At 44.6% G+C, this 22,357-nt stretch overlaps 1 protein-coding gene across 2 annotated transcripts in view; it reads right to left on the reverse strand.

Moving 5' to 3' along the window:
* The window catches only part of TRIM54 (tripartite motif containing 54), a 20,625-nt gene extending 4,286 nt beyond the window's left edge, over nt 1-16,339 (reverse strand). Inside the window, exons 1-3 of one of the 2 annotated variants that reach the window (XM_081067911.1) lie at nt 15,551-16,339; nt 1,065-1,237; nt 402-573 (exon numbers count right to left, since the gene is read on the reverse strand). In XM_081067911.1, the coding sequence (XP_080924037.1) occupies nt 402-573; nt 1,065-1,237; nt 15,551-15,718 (513 nt within the window). In that variant the 5' untranslated portion in view covers nt 15,719-16,339. The remainder of the gene's footprint in view (nt 1-401; nt 574-1,064; nt 1,238-15,550) is intronic. The other variant, XM_081067912.1, reaches the window with a different exon arrangement.
* Between the last annotated feature and the right edge of the window lie 6,018 nt (nt 16,340-22,357).

Genomic DNA, 22,357 nt, shown 5'->3' on the forward strand with positions numbered 1-22,357 from the left:
CCCACCCCGCCCCACCCCCACTTGGAGATTTCCTTGACTTCCTACCCACCAATGTAATTTTTAAATTGCCCACCAATGTAATTTTTAAATTGCATGTTATATAGAATCTAGTTGTGTGACAGTGAGAAGGCCTGGAGAGTACCAGGCCACCACACTAAAGTCTCTGCTTGCATCCATTATCTCATTGTATCCTACAACGCTCACATGTAGGCATTTTCATCTCCATGTTACAAGTGAGGAAAGTGAGGGCCAGAGAGGTCAAGTGACTTACCCAAGATCATGCATAGAGCCGGGATTTTAGCCCTGATCTGCCTGCCTTCAAAACCAAGTGAAGAGGCTGGAATTAGAGGCCCTGGCCTATGCCCCCCGCCCACATGCCTGCTCCCGCCCCTGCTTGATACCTTTTGGCGTTTGTAAATGGTAGGCAGTGGGGCCACCTCACAGTCTTTGTGGGCACCAAAGACCTTGCAGAGAGAGCAGGTGGGCACTTCACAGCTCAGGCAGTAGATATTGATCTTTTCCTCTTCGTGTTCCTCGCACATGAGGTGCTGCTCAGCCTTGGAGTGCAGTGGCCTGAAGGGGAGTGGGCAGAGGGGCAGGAGGGTCAGGAGCCAGGCCAGGGGGCGGTGGTCCCTGAGAGTGTGAGGCCCCGTGAACACTTTCTCCTCAGCCTCTACCAACCATCACCACCTTCTCTGCCCCTGCAGCTGGTGCCGTGGCTGGGCAGGTGGGTGACTTCCACGGTGCTCTTCATTCGAGAAATGGAAAGAGCTAAGGAGTAGAGGAGGTTTAGATCTAAGAATAGTCTATTCCAGGAGGCAGGGAAGTCCCACGGGGCAGGAAGTAACGGAGGGTTGGCAAGGATTTTGCTAGTGGACTGCCAGCCCCTCCCCAGATGGAGACAGTGAAGGTGAAGCACTGACCAGGAATCAGTGACCACTAAGCTGGGCGACCTGGGACAAGCCCCTCCCCTTCTTTGAGTCCACTCCTCATTTGGCCCTGATGAGTTCCCAGGCTGTAGTCCAGGTGCTGCCCTGTAGAGACAAAAGGCCCGGACAGCTCACCGGGAAGACTCCTGCTTGTAAATGTCTATAATGTTCTCCACCAGCAGGTTTCGCTGCAGGCCGTAGACACCATGTCGGTCCAGGACAACCTCATGCCTGCAAGACGGGCAGCGGAAACGGCCTCCAGAAGACACAGTGGTGGAGCCCCGGGATTGCCACAGAGGGTTCGAGGCCTGCAGAGACAGATAGCGTGAGAGAACAGGTACTGTGAGGCATGAGGATACTGGGAGGCAGAGGGGAAAGTAATGGGAGCTGGGAGAAGGAGAATGGTGGCGGAGGTGGCATCGGCTCTTTTCTATGGCTGGGCCCTCCTCTGAGAGCAGATCAGCATGGGTGGCCATGGATATCTTGTTTCCAAACTTCATCTCATTATTCAGTCCACTTGCTTGAGTGTCTTTCAATCCAGAGCCTAGCCTTGGTCAAGGCCTAGTCAGGATGGGAATCTCCCCAAAGGGGCCCAACTTGGAGCTGTGGGGTAACATTAACCTCAGCAGGAAGACTCAGGTAGGAAATGAACTCTGAGTGATGCAGCCAATGTCCTCCAGCCTGGGGCTCTCAGGGGCCACTTCTGGGGGAGATTCTCTGCAGCTTTGGGCAGGGGCACAAGCAGACACAGTGCTGAACAATGGGGCAAACGAGCCACATTGTGCGGGGTAATGCTGGGAAATCACTCCAGGGACTGAGCATCAGGAGTCCTGGCTGCCCCTGACACAGTTCTGCTATGTAAATTTGGGCAAACATTCAATCTCTGTAAAATTAAGGACTAAATTGGATTATTTATTCTAATACTGGGCTCTGAGGATGAGACATGAAAAAATGCAGCTCTGCCCTAAGGACAGCAAACCCACAACCACATCGAGAAGGAGCAAGCCCAGAAGGAGGATTTACCAGAGGGGCTCACCACTTCCTCCCACTTACCCCTCTTAGAGAACTTGCTTCATCCCATCCTAAAAGAGAGAGCCCCGCCCCAGGCCACAGCTTATTGGCTCAGAGTTAAGAGGTGATTGCCTGACCCAAGCAGGACAAATCCAACTTTCTCTCTAGGAACGTGGAATTGAGACACAGAACCTGAGGTGGCTAGATCATGTGCTGCTTTGGAAATGAATAAAACCTGTCGAGTTGAGCTAAGAGCTGACATTGTGGCCACCCAAAGTCTCCTACAAGTGGAAGCAGAAAGTGTGAGGGGTCAGAAACTATGAACAGAGAAGGCTGGTCTGCAGAGAAAAGAATCAATTGTGGAGAGCAGCAGGCATGAAATACTGGTAGAGGCTGCTTGTCGTTCCTTGATATTCACTTCTTCTTCTTAAATAGTAGAGCCCCTGAGATTTTAGCAAGACACATGAAATAAAGGCCACGTGTTCAAATCTCCCTAGAAATGTTAGGGATAGAAATGTTTTGTGCCATTTCTAGGAAGTGTACAGGTCCTTAAATAACGTTGATGAGATGTCACAGGAACTTAACTTGTTCACATCGATTAGCTACAGTAAAATTGGTTTTGGTATACGTATTTCACTTAAAGTTACAGAACCTTTCGATGATGTTAAGTGAAGACTGCTATACCTTCAATGGGAGGGGCATGGCCTACTCCTCTTCTCTCCTTTCTGCTGACTGGAATGAAGATGGAATGGCTCAAGTTAAGCAGCCATCTTGAGCCAGGAGGTAGCCACATGTTGAGAATGGCCGCAAGATAAAAAGAGTGAGTCTCTGATGAGGCCATCCTGGACTGCCCACCCATACTTCCACTTGAGAGAAAAAAACAAGTTTTTATCTTCTTGAAGCCATTGTTATTTTGGGTTTTCTGTCACTTGCAGCAGAAACTAATCCAAACTGGCTGGAAGACCATGCACTCCTAGAGAGTAATGGAGAGAGTAGTCACCTGTGACTTTGTATATTTAAATGTATTTCCTGTAATTGGGTTCCATAATTCTCCAAATCCTGATGTTATACATCACCTGGAAGCACCCCCATATGTGTGCAGCAGCACCCTATTAACACCGAGAGGGCGTCCAAGTCCAGAGTCTTGGTTGATCCTTTCTTTGGTAGCAAGAGAAGTAGGCAAGGCAGGAAATGTGGCCCTGTTGTGAAGTGGACAGCCTATCTTGGGGGGAGTGACTGGCATGTCAGAAAGATCACTTTTGGGGGGGGATTTCTTGAGAATTATAAGAAGATAACATTTTAGCCCATTATAAAGCTGGAACAAATTTGTTTGAGATTATTGATAAAAGTGAACTGGCATCTCAAGATGATTGATGAGCTGGGAGGACTATGGGAGGAACTGGGCCCCTTGTTAACTCTCTAGTCCTGACTTCCTGTTAAACTTTGTGGTAACTTCCAGGGGAGTTCAAATAAATATGTATTTATTCAAATAAATATAGAGGCCATCTTGGGAATACTCTCTTTTTGCATGTGTGCGCCTGATTGGAGCTCTGGCCTGAGGTGTTCACACATTGCTGGAGTGGTCTCGTTTCTTTTTCTTTTCCCGAATAAACTGTCCTTTTGGTGGATTTGCTGGGGAGTTATTTTGGGCAGTCGACATTATCCAGGGCTGTGTTGGTGTATCTTTCTTTCTCAGTCACTAGAATTATATGAATATTGTTTAGTTGAGTTTAGGGTGGGTTAAAGTGTAAGATCACTGGGCTTTTGTTTGCTTAGTACAATTACCTTTCAATATTTAGAATCCAAGTGAGTAAGGAGGTGTTGGGAGAACTCTAAGCCTGCAAGCTCCTTCCGGGATTTGCTTCTCTTTGAGGTGCTGGTGGCAAGCCTACAAAGGCACTCAGTAAATGTTTGAATGGGAGGAAAGGGCATCTTCCAAAGCCTTAGCCCAGAGCAAAGACAAACTCATGCGTAGTCTCTCTCTATCTCCCTCCCTCACTGCACCCTTCCTCTATACTCATTATTTAACATTCAACACATGTTTTGAGGGCCCATTATACATCAAGCACGGTGGGCTTTCCAGACATCATTGAAATGAATTCTCAAAAATTTCTTGTACAGATGGTGGAGGAAATAAATAAACATTTACCCTCTCTCTTAGACTACAAGAAATATAATGACAGTTGGCTAACATCTATTGAGCATATACTTTATGCCAGGCTTTGCTCTAAGTTCTTTTATTTATGTTAACTCATTTAGTCCTCATATCAACTCTATGTAGCAGGTACTACTATTAGCCCCATTTCAAAGATAGGAAATTGTAGCCCAGACAACTTCAATAAACGGCACATTGTCATCAGCTAATAGATGACAGAGCCCATATTTTAACTCAGGCACGCTGGCTCCAGAGTCCATTCTAGTAATCACTAGACTACATTGTCAGATACAACATTCGTCTCTCTCATTCTCAGGTAAAACAGATTTTAGTAAAAGTCATGAAGGACCCAACAGCAGCCCTTCACAAAGGAAAGAAACAACAGCCTAAAATTCAACTGTGGATTGAAGTTATGTGAGCAGAGATAAACAAATGGCAAGCCTGTGTGCCATGGAGGCCTCGACTGCAAGCAGCATGTCTGGCTTGTCTATGAAAAGGAGAGGGAATAGCTCAAATCTCAGGGGACCTCCTCCCACGGATCTATGCATGAGCACAGGGTGGATATTTCATCAGATTCTGGGTGAAAAATATTCTGGAACAGCATAACCAAATTGAGACACTCAACTGCTTACTAATCCAGGTCATACCTCTCTGGTTCACCAAAGAAGCCAAAGAACTAAACAGAGATTGCAAACCAGTGATAACGCCCAGCTAGGCAGTTTACATTTAAGATAACATTGGAAGAAAGCCAAGGTAAATGGAACATCACGTAAGGAATTCACTTTCAGCACCAGATAAAACTACCCCTATTCAAACAGGAGTGGTAAGCAGAAGGGATCCAATAGGAGATACAAGCCAACAAAATACAAAAAGGATAGGAAAAAGAGAGCATGACAGGCAAGGGACAGATGTAGAATACTCTTTGGAAGACAAATTGCTCCAAGAAAAAATACAACTTCAATCTAACATTTTTTAAAGAAAACAGTCTCTTTGATTAAAGAAGAGATATAAATGATCAAAGCTGGAGAAGAAAAGTGAGCTGGCAGAATTAAGGAAAGAAATCGAGTAAAATATATTATCAACACAGAAGCAAAGTTCACATTTGACACAGTTGGAAGTACAATCTATACTGATAAAAGTCACATCGATTGTAGTAGAAAATAACAGAGATAAAAGTTATCAGAAGGACATGCTACAATATAGACCAAGCTTAAAGACATATGCTAAGTGAAATAAGCCAGATACAAAAGAACAAATATTATATGATCCCTCTTACGTGAGGTACCTGGAATATTCAAATTCATAAAGACAAAGTAGAATGGTGGTCGCCAGGGCCTGGGGGAGAGGGAGAATGGAGACTTATTGTTTGATATGGACAGAGTTTCAATCTGGGAAGATGTAAAAGTTCTGGAATGGATGGGGTGATGGTTGCACAGTAGTGTGGATTTTTTTTTTTTTTTAAGATTTTATTGGGGAAGGGAAACAGGACTTTATTGAGGAACAGTGTGTATTTCTAGGACTTTTTCCAAGTCAAGTTGTCCTTTCAATCTTAGTTGTGGAGGACACAGCTCAGCTCCACGTCCAGTTGCCATTGTTAGTTGCAGGGGCCACAGCCCACCATCCCTTGTAGGAGTCGAGGAATCAAACCAGCAACCTTGTGGTTGAGAACCCACTGGCCCATGTGGGAATCGAACCGGCAGCCTTCGGCGTTAGGAGCACGGAGCTCCAACCGCCTGAGCCACCGGGCCGGCCCCTAGTGTGGATATTCTTAATGGCACTGAACTATGTGCTTAAAAATGGTTAAGATGATACATTTTAGCACAATATTCAGAAAGAAAAATGTTTTAGAAAGTAATCGGGACTTGTTGGGCTGTCTTGGCCAAAGGTCCTACTTCAGACTCCTCACTACCAGGACTGACGTCAGGCATTGACTCGAGGTGGACTAGGGAGACACACTACCTCGTCACCACTTCCCCACCTGCAAAGAAATTCCTTTAGCAGCTCATCCCATTGTCTAATCAATATACCATCCTCCCGGGACCCAGGGACCTGAGTCGCAATCAATACTCAGGCAGTCCACCTGAAATCCTTGGTTAGAACAGGACCTTTCTTGGGAGCTTGAGAGCACACAGGGCAGGTGGTGGGGAAGGCTTGTAACTCTGCCATCTTCACAATTTGGCCAAGGGCTGGAGCAGACGCCATAGCTGAGCACAGCTTTCCCGTTCATTCCCTGGTCCTATAGTCCCCTCCCTTTTCCAAACCTCAAGTCCTCCTGCCATTATCGTACCTCTGGCTGGCTGGCTTTCCTCTTAACCTCCAGATCGTCCTTTCCTTTCTGTGACTGCTTCAGCCAACATTTCTCCCACCCACCCAACTACCCATCCCACTTCCTTTGCTAGTCTCTGGACAATATATACATGTGCCTTTTGGTACGAGGGCTAAATCTGACTAGAAATAAAATAGTAAAGTTTATCTTTTGGATTGTCCAGGGCCCTCTACCTCATGGCACAACACTTCTGTTGCTTCGAGGCCCTCATGCTGCTACCCATGTGCTGACTCAGTGTTACCCAAAATACGATATACACACTGATGACAAGCATGAAGATTTTAGGGGGTATGAAGATGGACATTTAAATTTTTTTATGTCTGTTTTTAAACGCATGTTAGAAAAAACTACCAACGATTAACACTGGTGATTTTTCATGGATTTTGTCATTTAGAATGAAGAAAGTAAATATTTAAGCTTTAGAAGTGAATCCTTTTGGGCGACCGGATGGCTCAGTTGGTTAGAGTGTGAGCTCTTACCAACAGGGTCGCCGGTTCAATTCCTTCATGGGAAGATGGGCTGTGCCGCCCGCAACTAGATTGAAAAAAAAAAACAGTGACTGGACTTGGAGCTGAGCTGCGCCCTCCACAACTAGATTGAAGGACAATGACTTGACTTGGAGATGGTGGGGCCTAGAAAAACATACTGTTCCCCAATATATTCCCCAATTAAAAAAATAGTGAATCCTTTTAAATAGAAATATTAAATCATAGTACAGGTGGTACATAGCTATGGCAGAAGTCAGGAAGCTGAAATGAGAATGAAGTTTGGGAAGTTTGCTCTAACCCTTTTCTGACTCCCTTGCTTAATTAAACTTGTCTGTCTTGTGTCCCAAACCTTTTGCAAAGGTGGTTACCTTGAGAAAGTTATGGGTACTGGATATGTGGATAAAGTTGTTACCTCTTCTTGGTAACATCTCTATATACTAACAGAGCACATTTAATGCAGCACAATATAGGGAAAGTAGTACTGGTTTTGGATTTGCTATATATGACTTTGCAAAAGTATTTTCTCACACGTTCCAATTTCCCCAAATCTAAAAAGAGGGATTTGAACTTAGTACTAGGTCCTTTCAAGGGCTGACATTCTCTGAGCACTGAGCCTTAATTGATATAATTATGGTAAGAATTTTATATACCATGACCTGTGTGGATTTGCCTGTGAGAGGAGGGAAGGGTGATTTTAATAACAGCCTTCTCCATACCTGGTAGACACTATCTTTCTGTTTAACTTTGTAACTCAGTATCTTTATTGTTTGTGCCTCGCCCTAGCTGTCACTGGAGCACTCTCTTCCTGTCTGATATAAGCAGTTATATCTCCTCTGAAATAGTCCTAGTGTGTTTAGATGAATTTACAGTCTGTAATTTGTATTGTTTATGAGGTTTGAATTTTATATAATACATCGGTATTATTTTTGTTATCAGAATAAACAATAAAATTGCTTTTTAAGAATAAACATACTGGTTATTTCACAATAGAGGAAGGATTAAATGAGTTATTAATAGAATTATGTGCCTATCTTGAACAGTTATTAATAACATGGGGAGATACTTTTGTCATCATTTTAAATGAAAAAAGCAGGATAAATCTATATAAGCAGTAGGATCCCAATTTTGAAATGAGTGATGAGGTGGTTTTAAAAATATCTCATCTGTATTCATCCACATTGCCCAGATTTCTCTGTATAGACCATGGATACTTTATAAAATGCATGAAATAAAAATTAACTATTTTTGCAGTAATTTGTCCCTGAATGATAAAATTGAATTGTGGGCGATTCCTTCGTTCCTCCTCCTCCTCCTTCCAGTGAGAGAAAAGGGGGCGCTAGAGTGCCATAAGAGCCAACTTGGTAAAACACTACTGAAGAGAACCATAAAGAACCCTTAGTTCAAGGGAGGAGATGTTTAAGAAGATACCATTTGAAGACAGGCTAGACAGGTAACAGGAGATGGTAGATAGGACAGAGTTTCAGGAGGCCAGAGAAACTATAGGAATTTAGGTTACTAATAGGGGAGTCAAGAAGGAGGCTAGAAAGGACCTCCATGGTCCCCATAAAGGGCTTTTTTTTTCCTTAAACTTTTAAAATTGTAGTAAAATCATGGAAGGCTTTACATCCAAAAGTAAGGATCTGAACTTAATTTTGTAGACAAGGTTTCTAAAATGGGAGAGAAAATGGGAGTGAATATTATTCTCACAGAGGTGATTTGGACAGATGGGAGGAGAGAGAGAGGCCAAAGGCGCAGCCCAATTGCCATCATCAATGCAAGTCACGTGCCTGCCCTGAGAGAGTGGTAGCAATCATGGAAAGACTAGGGATGCGGAGATGGAATCAGTAGGCCTGGCCAGTCACCTGGATGTGGGTGGGTTGTGAGGAGAAGAAGGAGTCCAAGACAATTCTGACATTTCAAGCCTGCATGCTTAGGGATTACTGCTGCCAGTAATGCAGGAGTACATAACCTGGGGACCACAGCCCCCAAAGATCCACGACTAGTTCTGTGAACCTGGATGGGAAAACGAAATTACATCTTTATTTTCACTAACCTCTAGCAGAAATCAGACATTTTCCTCGAATAAGAAGGTGACAAACCACAGTAACTTTAGTAGAAAATCACAGGTATTTTCATATCACATTACACTTGTTAATCAAATCTCAAAAATAATTTACTCTTGTCTCTACTTCTAAGCTATAGTAGTTATTAGGCCACTGTTCAATTTCATTTAATATGTTAATCAAAAAGCATATATATTACTTTTTCAGACATGCTGTAATTTTGATAATTATATTCCATGTTTCTCAAGCTTTTTTTCATTACTGTCCCTTCCAGGAGGCTTTTTAGACATTTCCCTCCTACTATCTAATCCCTCCCCATTAAATTTTGTTTTTACATTTGTTTTTTAATTTTTTAAAAAACTTTTCTTTATTTTAAGTGTGCTTTTCCAGGAACCATCAGCTCCAAGTCTAGTAGTTGTTTCAATCTAGTTGTGGAGGGTGCATTTCACAGTGGCCCATGTGGGGATCGAACCAACAACTTTGCTGTTAAGAGCACTATGCTCTAACCAGTGTAGCTAACTGGCTGCCCCCCTCCCCATGAAATTTTAATACCACAAATCTAAAAATGTCAAACTCATAGAAGCAGAGTAGAAAGGTGGTTGCCAGAGGAGAAATGGGAAAATGTTGGTCAAAGGGTACAAACTTTCAGTCATAAAATTAATAAGTTCTAGGACTTTAATGTACAGCATGGTGATTATGATCAATACTACTATAGTGTGTATTTTGCATTTATAAACAGAGTAGTGGATGACACACACACTCACACACACACAAACATAATGGTAACTATATGAGCTGCTGGAAGTGTTAACTAGCTTGATTGTGGTAATCATTTCACAATGTATGCATAAATCAAATTATCATGATGTACCTTACAGATATATAATTTTTGTCAATTTGTACTTCATTACAGCTGGGTGAAAAAGTTTTACCTGAAAGTAAAAAATAAATAAAAATTAAAATATAAAATCACAATAAAAAATGTTAATACCACAGATGCACTTGGGGCGATGTCACCCCCATTGAGAATGCATGATAATACATGCTGTATTCAAATGCAATTGGTTTTCTTTGTAATCATATGTATTATATCTTATGCATTTAAAAACATTGTTCTTAACACACACACACACACACACACACACACATACACACACTCCACAGGTATCACAAACTGACAAAGGGGCCCATGGCACACAAAGAGATTATTTCCTGCCCTGATTGTAAGTCCCTAGATAGTCTCAGCACAAATAGGAATTTTATAAGGTATAAATGGCAACCTCCTTACTACATCTCCATAGCTGGTAGTTTCACATTGGGCTAAAGAGCTCTTAGCTAATATCCAGTGAGCAAAATTCCAGTTTTTGCTTCTGTTTATCTATTTCAAAATTAAGAAATAACTGATGGGTTTTATCATACATATAAATGTCTGTGTTCTTTCCTTTAATCTCACATTGTAAGATTGTGTAAACAAGAGAGTCAGCCCCATAAAGTGTAATTTCATGTGCCAATGATGTGATGTGTAGATGACATTCCATCACTCTCTGAAACAAAACACCTAGATGTATGTCCCTACTCTATCTCCTTGTTGGTGTGACTGTAGCCTGTTTTCTGTGTTCTCCCTATAAAATAGCAACAATGTCTATTCTCTCTAACTCAGATGGAATCATGTAGTGAAGTTTCTTTATAAATTATAAAGCACTGCTCAAAGGGTTGTTAACTAATCTAGACTTTAAAAATATCTGACCACACAGAACAACAGGACATGAAATAACTGTTCTTTCTTCATTGTGAAGGATAAAATGGAATGGAATAAATACATGGAACTTAATTCTACGCTATGTTCAAGGCTTTTAGGTCGCATACATGCCATGAGCTGTCTCTCTTTTCATTCCTTTGTAACTTTCCATAGCATCTAATAGAAATGTTCCATCTAGAAAGATGCTCTGTGAATGCAGTTATTCTATCAAATCTACATTTATCTCAGAATGTTTTCCCTCTTCTCTGGCTATCCAGAGGGATGCTGATTTGGGATATTGGCCAGGAAGTCAGAGTAAGAGGAGTGTTGGAAGCTGTCTCCCCTAAACTGGTGGCCTGGCCAAAGATGAAGGGGTCCATGCAAGTCCTCTGAGCCAGACCCTCAGAATATACTAGAGAAACCATGGGAAAATGGTGGGCAGAAGACCAAACATTTGGAGAATAGTTTAAGAGCCTTAGAAGAATCACGTGTTGGCAATAGCTAAATTGTGGGTGGGAGAGTGATTTTGAGTGGAGGGCTAGCTCTGCCTGACAAAACCTAGCAAACAGCCTGGCACAATGGGTACGTGAAAGGAGGCTGGCTAAAAGAAAGATTGATAAGCAGAACAATGAGTCAAATTAAGATACTAGCAACAGAATGGAAAGCCCTTAAAAAATGGAAATCCATAATAACATTGCTTGAACTTATGAAATCAGATTGCTAGAATTACAAGGATGTTAAAGATCAGTTTAAAACATCCTTTTAATCTCTGTGTGTGTGTGTGTGTGTGTGTGTGTGTGTGTGTGAAAGGCTTGCAGGGGTGAAATAGCCTGAGTTACATCATACGGCAAATTAAGGAAGAAACTGGTGGGAGGAGAACCCAGGAATGCTAATTCTCAGTCTAGGTTTTCATCCCCCACTAAACCAAATTTCTTACCTAAAGTCAGTAAGAACCCTAACCCTGCTTCAAGGTTAGTGCAATTCACAAAATTTCAATGAATCAATTTCTTGGAAAGACGACCTTGCCAAGATTAGGCTAGGGAGGGCCTGGTGCCCTCAGCAGCAGGTGGAAGTGGCCGAGGAGGTAGGCTGTGTAGGATTTTCCCTGGCAGGCCTGTATTTGATGACAACAGGTCCTAAAAATGAACTGATAAAGAACGGAATTCAGGGTGGAGTGAAACAGAGGTCATCTCTTTCCCAGACTGACCTTTATTATTGAAGAAGCCCCTTTCTTGCTATTCCCATCTCTGTAAATCTCGCCCTAAATGGACATCCTCCAGAAAAGCTGTTCCTGAACAATCTTCTTACAAGGCCTTCTGGTTGTGTGTTAAATGACAACAGGTTGCAGCTCATAACCAAGTGTCCACAGTGAAGTGGGGGCAAGTATAAAAATAAACGGAAGGCTTGCTTCGGGAGTGAATAGAGTTTACAAATACAGAAACACATGGGAACATGTTTGTGTCAAATTACCACACCAACAGCTTTCTTCTAATCAAAAGGATTGGTATCTGAGTGGGTGCAGTGTGGGGAAAGAGGGAAGGAGAAATTAAAGAGGGTTAATATGGTGTTTTGGTGTTTTATTCAGTTTAAACTCAGAACGAGAAAGAGACAGAGAGACAGAGAGAGGGAGAGAGAGAGACATTACAGCTTTAAAGAAAATATGTTAAATTGTGATGGCAACTATGTAAAAAGATGTATGCGGACAAAGACTTGAAAGTAATATGCAAACATGGAAATAATTGTGTTGGGGAGGTAGAATTATGGATGACTTCTTCCCAAACCCTTAATACTGGCCAACATTTTCAATTACATGTTTTAACTTTTCAAATTTTGCTTCCTGGCTCTCTAGTTTACCTGATGTTATAAAAATCACAATTCACCAAAATTGTTGTTTGTCCATCACAGCAGTTCTTAGGACAGAAAAACACTGGACACCATCTGTGGGGACAGAGTCCCAGAGAGCAGTTTCCAGGCTCTAATCCTCAAGTGGAAGGGTGCTGGCTTGGGTAGTAGATGGCCATCAGCTGTGACTAGTTGGCCATCAGCTGTTACCGGTTAGCCATTAGCCACTGATACAACTGCCGTGGCTAAGCTAGCAGGCGTGGATTGGGGATTGGGGATTGCAGAGAGGCGCATTGCAGTTAGCAAGTGAGGTTGGTTGGCAGGCAGAGAAGTGGATGGCGGATTGCGGATCGTGTGGATCCTGCTTCGTGTGTCTCGCCTGGCTGCCAGCGAGAATATAGTGGTCTGACTCCCCTATCTGTGGCTCCGTGGGTGTTCCTTTTTGGCCTCACCATGTCCTGCGTTCTTGTGGGGGAGTAGGACCAGAGACCCCGCATGACACCCTGCATGACACCATCTAAATGTTTTAGAGGACTGATTAAATAGACTGTGGTCCACTCATAACAATGGAACACTATCCAGACATTGAAAAAGGAAAACACAGATCTGAATGTGGATATGGAACAACTGCCAAGAAAGAGTAAGTGAACAAAGGCAGGTGTAGGATAATGAGTCTAGTTTAAATCTATGTGTACACACACACACATGCCTATCCCCGGAAAATTTCTGGAAGGCTACCCAAGAAAGTTGGAGAACTTTCCAACCTCCATCTGGAGAACGGAATTGAGCACGTGAGGTGAAGATTCACTTTTCATGATATAAACTCCTATACTGTTTGGAAAAAAGTGTGTGTGTGTGTGTGTGTGTGTGTAATATACTGGTATCACTTGTATAAGTCCTGTTAACTTTCTAGGTGATGTTCTAAGGGTATTCTTGCTAAGTGGTTTGAAGATAGAGGAACCAAAAGTCCTATTCTTGTCCCCAAACTTAGAAAACAGACAATCTGATTATGTCTAGAGTTGTCAAAATGTGGAGGCAATGTGTGAAAAAACTAAATATGCTCATCTTTCAGAAGGAGATCGACTGAGATGTATACACAAGTACAGCTAAAGAACTAGGTCAGCCTCCCACCAGGCCAGCCCAAATAAAGCAGCAAGGAAATGAGCTGTTCACTCTTCTCTCCTTGGAGGGCCCAGGGGTGCTCTGTACTTGAAAAGATCCGTAGAACCATCCCAAAGCCCTGGGACTCATGCTGCCTCCCAAACATTCTGCACAGGGTTTGACCCAAAGCCTCGCCAGGTCTCTCAGGCTCCAGGCCAATATTCCACAGAATCAAGGAACCAAAGTAAGTATGCCTGAGTGCTGAGGGCTGGCTTGGACAAGGGAAGTCACTCACACATCTTCTAGACTCCTGTCCCTGGGTCCCTCTGCCCGACGATACTGTGTGCCTTTCATTTTAATATTCTGTTGTTTTATAAGACACATTATCTTCTTTTTCAAAACTTCTCTTTGCTGTCCCACATTTCAGGCTCTAATAAAAAGATGTTTCACTACAAATTCCTGAGATGGGGTGGCACAATCTTTTTGCCATTCTGTCCCAGGCATCTCAGCCTGATGTTCAGAGAGTGTCTTAGACCAAGGGAGAAACCAAGATGGTGGGCAAAGCATAGGCTCTCGTACATGACTTGATGCCCAGGGTAAGCCAGCGTAACAGTTATTCTAGGCCCCCAGAGAGGGAAAATCACTGGCTCTGAGATATTCTGGAGCCAAATATTCTCGTAGTGGAATAGGAGTTGGGAATGGGTCTCGATGGGAAGATGGCAGGAAGGACCAGGGGCCTGGTACTTAGTAAGGATGGCAGACGGCAGGCAGACAAAAGGTGGGTCCCAGGCACGGCTGAGGGATGGCCTGACAATGAGCCCATTGCTTCTTCCCAAACATGCTGCCCCCAAGAACTTAAAACGAAGCATTTTCTTGGTGAAGTTAAAAATCACTTGTGTTCAACACATTTCCTCCTAATTTCTGATAAGATGAAGAAATGAATGTTCACGATGTTCCTTATAGCAGCCATGCCTACTGAGCCAGCCAGCTCTGATCTATTCAGAGTTTTTACTTTATTTGCAAGGAGTGTGTGTGTGTGTGTGTGTGTGTGTCTTTTCCCCTTACTCTCACTGAAGTTTGTCCCATTTTGTAGATTACTAGAACCTACACCTGTGGCACAGGGCAAGCAAGAAAGCCCTTTTGTAAACCATTCTGGCTTATGCTGCTTTTCTTCATGAAACCAGTAGCTAAAATGATATCTATGAACTTGATTAGTTCTGCTTTGTCCCGTGACCACATGTCGACCCAAACTGGTTGCATTTCTGGGACATAAAATTTCTTCTCTGCCTTCTCTCTGCTTAAATGACCTCTCTCTGATTTTAAATGACCGCAGGCCCCCTTACTGACTAGTCTGGAGTGGCGCACAGGTGTGAAGTTTAGTTGGGCAGGATTCCCAGTCTCCTGCCCACTGTCTAATTCTGCCCCCAAAAGATGGATGCGCTGAGCTTTGCCTTAAATACAGATAGTTTCACTGTCATCATGGACCTTTCTCACAGGGTTTCTTTTTTAATGTTTCATTATCTCAATGCTATTTTCTCCAGATTTTCTGTAATGTTCTCAAAATCTGAAACTCCGAACTGGAATGTACTCTAGCGGACTGTTACACAGCCTGGGGAGGATCGCCTCTCTCCCGGGTTCTAGGGGTCTTCTTCCCTCTGCGGAGACCAGCACTCCAGCTGCTGTCCACGCGCAGCCTGTCCTCTCCAGCCTGCGGAGCAGCTGCTGACTCACGCTTACTTTGGGATGTGCTAAGCCTCCAGCTCTCCTTCTGCCCTTCAGCCAGGACGGCACCACCACCTCATGGAGCATGCTGCCCATCACCGGGGAGCTCAGCTCTGCCCTGATGACAAGTCTCCCACAGGTCTGCACTGCTTCGCCTGGCCCTGCCCCGGCCTACCTGGAACACGTCGTTGGCACACTTGCGGCACAGGTTGTGCTGGCAGGGCAGGATCACCACAGGTTTGGAGAACATCTCCAGGCAGATGGGGCAGATGAGCTGCTTCTCCAGGTTGTCCATGCTGTGTGCATCCCCGAGCAGCGGCTTGAAACCCACTGTGAAGTTCATCCCCTCAGCGATCGTGCCTACCCTGGCCTGGGCCCTGTCCTGGCCTTCCCTCACTGCCTTGGAACCCTTCCTCTTCTACTTTACACAGTCTGTGGATTCTTGTGTTCCCTTTTGTTGCTCACTCTTGAAATAGCTCTGTTATCTCTCCCGTCCCTTTCTCTGACGATTCGCCTTGTCCTTAGGCAGCCACTTTCAGACACTTCTTGTCTCTCTCTTCTTTGCTCTATACCCCAGCCAGGCACATGCAGCTTTCTCGATCCCTCACTCCCTGAGTGATTCTGTCCCTGGAAATTTCTTCCTTTGTTCCCCAAACGACTAGTGTGCACTCTATGGGCAGCACTGTTTGTTCCTCACTCCCCAGAGAGGAGATTAATTTTAACGTGGGGGTGGGGAACAAGGGGCATCTGTGTGACATTCCAACTCCCAATTTAGCTCATGTAAGGCGAGCCACAGCTGTCACCGAGTGAGTGACCCTGACTCACTCAGGAATGGGTGACTCTCTTGAGCAAGAGCAGGGGTGAGCTTGACTGCTCATGGTGAAAGGTGGGCCAGCAAAGGTATTGGGCTCTCACCCCTTCTCTCACTCAGAAGGCTCCTGTGCCCTCCTGATCCCCATCATCTGGTTCGGGCCCTTCTTTGAGGGCAGTGGCACAGAGTCAAACGGCATGACACAGTCAATCGGCATACATGGCTCAAGGTGGAAGGACAGATCTTGCCAGACCTACAGATAGTCATTGAAAATGTCTGCCTCCAAGGATTAGCCAGTGGCCCTCTTCGTCTGAACCCCTTGATTCAGTACAGGAGCACCAGCAACTAGAGAGAGAGGCTCTGGACCAACACTTCTGGTCCACTTTTGTTCTCACCTAGAACTTTCTTAGATCACCCAAGGAAAAGAAGCTCAGAATGCTAGAGCTGGCAGTTGTGCCAGGGACGACCTCATGAGCATGCCCCTGAGAAAGTGTGGGACTCTGGTCCAGAAACACATCACTGGAGCCACCCCAAGGACTTGAGATTTGTCAGGAAATTGAGAGAAGCTGAGCTGGGCAGAAAGGACCTGAATGCCAGGGACCTATTTTGAGCACCGGGGGAATTGGTCTCCAGGGAAATCTGAGGGCACTGACATGAGCACGAGGCTCCGGACAGCCTCAGCCCCGAGTCCACAGTTGTGCACTCCCGCTCTCCAAGGCAGACTGGGCTCAGAGGTGAGCTCTCCTCTATCTTTTTTTCCTACAGGCCTTTTTCTCTATCCCAGGCATAATTTGTCTTTTGGGGGCCCCATGTATGCACTGGGATTGGACAAAAGCTCTTTTATTTATTTACGTTCCTTAGCCCTTCTCCCAGTCAGGAAAGGGAAGTGTGAGGAGTTAGTAGGCTCCGGACCTGGGTGGGCAGCAAATACGTGGTGCACAGAGGATACCAAACAGGCAGTGCAAAGAGGCGTGAGTGGGGAAAGGGTCTCTAAAAGTACAATCTTTTTTGTATCATATGTTTCATGACCCTATTTTTAAAACAAAATATATAGTGATCAGCCTGCGTAAGATGTGGTAAAAAGAAAAAAAAGGAGGCAAACAGGCACTGATGTGTGAACTTCAGTCAACCCACAGAACCCATGCTAAGCTCACTCATGGTGGCATGGAATGAGGCTGGCAATGCCAAGTGTATGGGCACCAGAAGAAGGTGAGACCAGCCCCAGAAAGGTGTGCTGGCTTAGAAATGAGGCTGATGCTAAGAGCTCTTGGTACACAGAGTTGCAACAGAGGAGGGTTAGCTGGTTCCACAGCTCTGGGATGGGATCCACCCTGCCCCGGATCTTGGTGGAAACATCACAAGTGACTCAGAGACCCGACCCCCCACCTGACATTGACTCAAATCCCAAGGAAGACACAGGAAAAAGGATGCTTGGAAAAAGTCTGTCTTCACTGTCTGAGGGTAGGGATGGGAGGTCTGCTCTCTAACAGATTAAAATTGAGACTGGAGCTAAAAAGAAGAGTAGCTGATCGACCCTGTATTCCCAGGATGAGACAGAGACGGCATCCTTCTAAAGTTGGGATTCTTATAAGAAGAGGGGTAAATCAAGGTCAATGTCAGGACAGGGCTACTTGCTCCTCTAGTCAACCTGTTCAGGGGACGCAGCAGCAGAAGTCACCTTCACTGGGTCAGCACCTAGGGGCAGAAGAAGTTGGCATCTTATTAACCAGAATGAATGAGCATCCGGAATGTAAGGCAAACCCCCTATTGGTAAAGACATAAACACCTGTAGTGCATACCGTAAGGATATAAACTTTCCACTAATGATTGACTCATCTGCAGTTAGTGTATATTCTTTTCTTATCCTTTAATCATTGCTACATTTCAGTTTTCATACCTCACTCTTCTTCATCTTTTAATATTAATCTTCACTATTATTGTCTTCCTCTCTAACATTTCCTTGGTTTCCTATGATGGAATTTGAAAAACATATATATACAAACATTGAGTAACAGTATTTTAGCCTCCTGGCGAGAAAACCGTTACCTTGCAGTTACACGTTAGCATCACTAGGTGGCACTGCTGTGAACGTCAGTCAATTCACATTTTACCATTTAGCTGCAGGGGGATAATCTCAGACACTTCATTTTCCTTTTGAGTAACTGCAGTAAACAACATCCTCTAGCTTGTCTTCAACTACCGCCTTTTCGAGGCACACTCTCTCAGCCATTCTTAGCTTAACAGTCACGAGAGGCCATTACATTCAAGCTGTCAGTTTGTGGCATAAACCTCAGAAACTAAGCGTCTCCCCTTCTCTTTCTTCACTTTGCCCCAATACCAACTTGAGACTCTCATATTTAGGGGTTCAGTTTCATCCCCAACCATTTATTTCATTCCTAACCCAGCTCTTACCTCAGTCCCTGTCTATGGTTCTCACCTGATCTCGAAGGCTGATTTTGGACATTCTGCTGGAATTTTCTGCTCGCTACCTCCTCAGGTGGCTTAAGTGCTCCACAGCAAAAACAGCAGCAGCAGCAGCAACAGCAACAGCTGAGCAGAGCACAAAGGAGGATGAGTGTCTACAAGGTAGGAAAGAATGGTCTCAGTCCAGCAGTTCTTCCATATCTCCATTCAAGCTCCCCTCCTCCTGCAGTCCTCCTGGCACCCAAATAACGAGACAAAAGCAGCATTTGTCCTAGGAGAGGAGGTAAGGAGTCCTAGGTGAGGACTCCTTCCTTCCTTCCTTCCTTCCTTCCTTCCTTCCTTCCTTCCTTCCTTCCTTCCTTCTTTCCTTCCTTCCTTCCTTCCTTCCTTCCTTCTTCTTTTTTTTTTTTTGAGTATGATAATATTTTAGCCCAAAATTGAGAAGGAACTAGCTTAGGATATGGTAGGGAATGAGTGTTTTTAAGTAGAATAGCGTGTACAGAAACCATGAGAGGGTAAATGCTTTGTAATATCGGAGGCATTAAGAGTCTTGCCAGGAGTGAAGTGAGTGAAAGAGAATGGTGTGTGGTTATCCCTCCTTCCTTATTCTTAAGGGACTAGGAAGAACTGTGTACCTTGAACCAACAACTATTCAGCGTAAAATAGTATCTGACACCTTCTTCGCCAAAGTGATCATATATATACACTCCCAGTGAGCCATGCTGGTTGTAGATTTTCCTCTTCTTAGGGTCACTCAGTACGGAGTGGGCGGTGTTGATCTCTTTGAATATTTCTGCTGCTTGAGCGTCCCCTTGATTCTTGTCTGGATGATACTTCAAGGCCAGTTTCCTACCCAGGCAATACCCAAAAGGAGGGTAGGGAGAGAATAAGGAGTGGCTGGGGAGGGAGGGTTAGGATGAATGACAGGAATAGGTCTCAAGATCGGGAAGAAGAAATGCATAAGATGTGATACAAAGGATGGATGGAGGCAAGCAACCCAAGTCTAAATTCCTTCCCATGCCACACTGAAGTGAAGGCTTAGGGATTCAAAAGTGGGCCAGAAAGCAAGGTAGAAAGAAAGGGGTTTAAGGGAGGCAATTCCAGGGTTTAATAAGGGGCTGAGGTCTGAACCTATAGGCCTTTTTGATGTCTTCAGGTGAGGCACCCTTCTGGAGCTCCAGCACTGCATAGAGAGTTGTCCCACTTTTGGACAGCCGATGGCTTGCTTCATTCACATCACCCGGAGGCATGATCTGGGTCAGAAGAGAAGAAGCATTCGTGAGAACTTCCAGGTGAGGCCATAGAGAAGTGAACTTGCAGTGGTGGGAAACTCATTGCTTTCAGGGGCGGGGCAGGTAAATGACTATAAAAGGACGGTATAGGACAACAACCAGTGGGATCTGTGACTAGCAGAAGAGTGCAGGTGACCAGAAAAGACATTCAAATTCGAATTTTAAAGAGGACACATCTTCTCACTTTTTTCGGTGTCCTTCCGCTAAGCAGACCTCAGGATACCCCACATCCTAGAGAGAGCAAAGAGAGGTCTCAACGTGGGAAGAGACTGATTTCGTCCAGAGCTACTAGCACCTGAAGTAAACAGCCCTGGTCTTGTCCAAACTCTTTGCTGGGTTTGAGAGACCAGTGCGGCCCCAACCCCTGAACAGGTTGGGGTCAGGAACTGGGGAGATCCACAATTCCCAAGGGAAAAACGATTCAGAACAAATCCTAAACGGCCTAAGACAGGTCAGGTAGGTGTCCAGTAGCCAGGCCAAAGCACAGTGCCCCAGGCGAGGCCAGAGACTGTATTCTTTCTCCAGCCTCCCCTCTCAACTCATCCCAGCCCCTGCTCAGCTACGGGGCAGTGGGGTGAACAGAAGGGTGAAGAAGGAAGCGGAAAACGATCGCTGTAGGAACAAGAAGCAAGACCCAGAGAGTAGGGAGAGCTTGGGAGGCTGTGGCCCAGCAGAACCAAGGCAACAAGTTCATAGGGGAAGGATCTGTGCCCCCAGACCCCCGCTGGCTGTGAGGACGCCCCCTCCGAGCTGGCGCTGTACCTCGGAGTCGCAGATAGAGGCGGTACACGACCTCCACCAGGGTGTGAAGCTTCACACCACCGCGGTTCAGCGGCCCACTGCGCTTGCGCACTGCGTCAACCCTCGGGTCAGTTTTTGGCGCCGCCGGAAGGTCTGGGCGGTGAGGCTCCGTGGGCCCTGGGACTTATTTGGTGCGCAGGAAGCCTGAGTGTAGGGATTCGCTAGGCACCGGTGGCCAAGGGCGGCCTGGCGTCTTTTGCAGCCTTTTCCGCTCTTTCTGTGGGTGCAGCCTCCAAGGGAATCCCTGCTACTCAGGTGGGAGGGGATCACGCATCCTGATTACCGTCCTGGCTCGTGACTCACTAAGGAAAGATAATGCGCTTGCAGAACGTGGCTGTTTCAGAGGTATGGTTGCCACACGCCTTTCTCAAGAGGTGTATTGCTTTCCCAGTCTTCTGTTTCAGAATTTAGGGGTCTCCACTAGGTCCTTTCTTTCCCTTCCACCTGGAAACCCCTATAGGTCTTTTGAGACCCATCTCAAATATCAGTATTCCTGGGAATCCTTCCTTTTTATTCTCCAAGTTGCTTCCACCTTGCTCTGTCAAAGCATTTATCCTATTATATTGCAACTATTAGTTTGCACGTTTCTTTAAAACAACATCTTGAACACTTCCGAAAGTCACTACTGTTCGTCAGAGACTTCCTTTAAATACTATTACATCAGGAGGATGTACCATAATGTCATTATGTAATCCAGATTGGATAGTGAAGTTGTTTCTAACCATTTATTACCTGTAAGTATTAAAATAAATCTTCCCCCCGCCTTGGGTTAGATTCCCGAAAGTGGAATTATTGGTTCAAAGCGAATTTTTTTTGAGGCTCTTGATCCACATTGCTAACTTTCTTCCCAGAATGGAACCAAAAGTACCAATCTCCATCCCTAACCAATTTCCGCCCCAGCTGCAGTACATGAGAGCACCTACCTCCACCTGACCCCACTTTCTGTGATTTCCTACAGGAGGTAGTATTTGCACCACTTATAAGGTTGGTGCAAAAGTAATTGCAGTTTTTGCAATTATTTTTAACCTTTTAAGCAGCAATTACTTTTGCACCAACCTAATATAATTTATCACTTCGTGATGGTTTTCTTTAGAGTGGAGCACTCAGTGGCTCCTATAACATGTAATTGAAAGAGCTTTATTAATTCAATAATGTTTCTGTTATCGTCTAGTGGCTTTTATCACTCTCTTTTTTTTTTTTACAGTTGTTCATGCATATTTTCCTCCCCTCCAAGGTTTTAAGTGGTAAATCAGTACTCTGTCCCAAGAGATGTGAGCCCTCTGAGCAAAGTAACTAAGGAGTCCATGTGCATCAGGACAGTGACCATGAATTAACATATTTCTGTAGGTCTGTGATCAATGTAGGGGGTGAGGATGAAAATCTTTAGCATCACCAACCAAGTTCATAGGTTCTGGGTCAGATGAGTTTAGAGGTTAGCCACTTAAAGTAAAGGAGCTAAAGCTGATAGTTGTTTTGGTGGTTTGTACTACGCCAGATATCCCTGACTATCAACTTTTCATCACCATCATAGGACGACAGAACTAGCAGAACAACTCAAGTTATTTTTTCACTAGCACTGCAACAAGAGAAGGCATTAGAAGTGCAGTGCACTTACAGCAAATTCCACACCTCAGTCTACAGGCCCAGTGTGGCT

This window comes from Rhinolophus hipposideros, assembly GCF_964194185.1.
Source record: "Rhinolophus hipposideros genome assembly, chromosome: 12".
NCBI classification, from domain to species: domain Eukaryota; kingdom Metazoa; phylum Chordata; class Mammalia; order Chiroptera; family Rhinolophidae; genus Rhinolophus; species Rhinolophus hipposideros.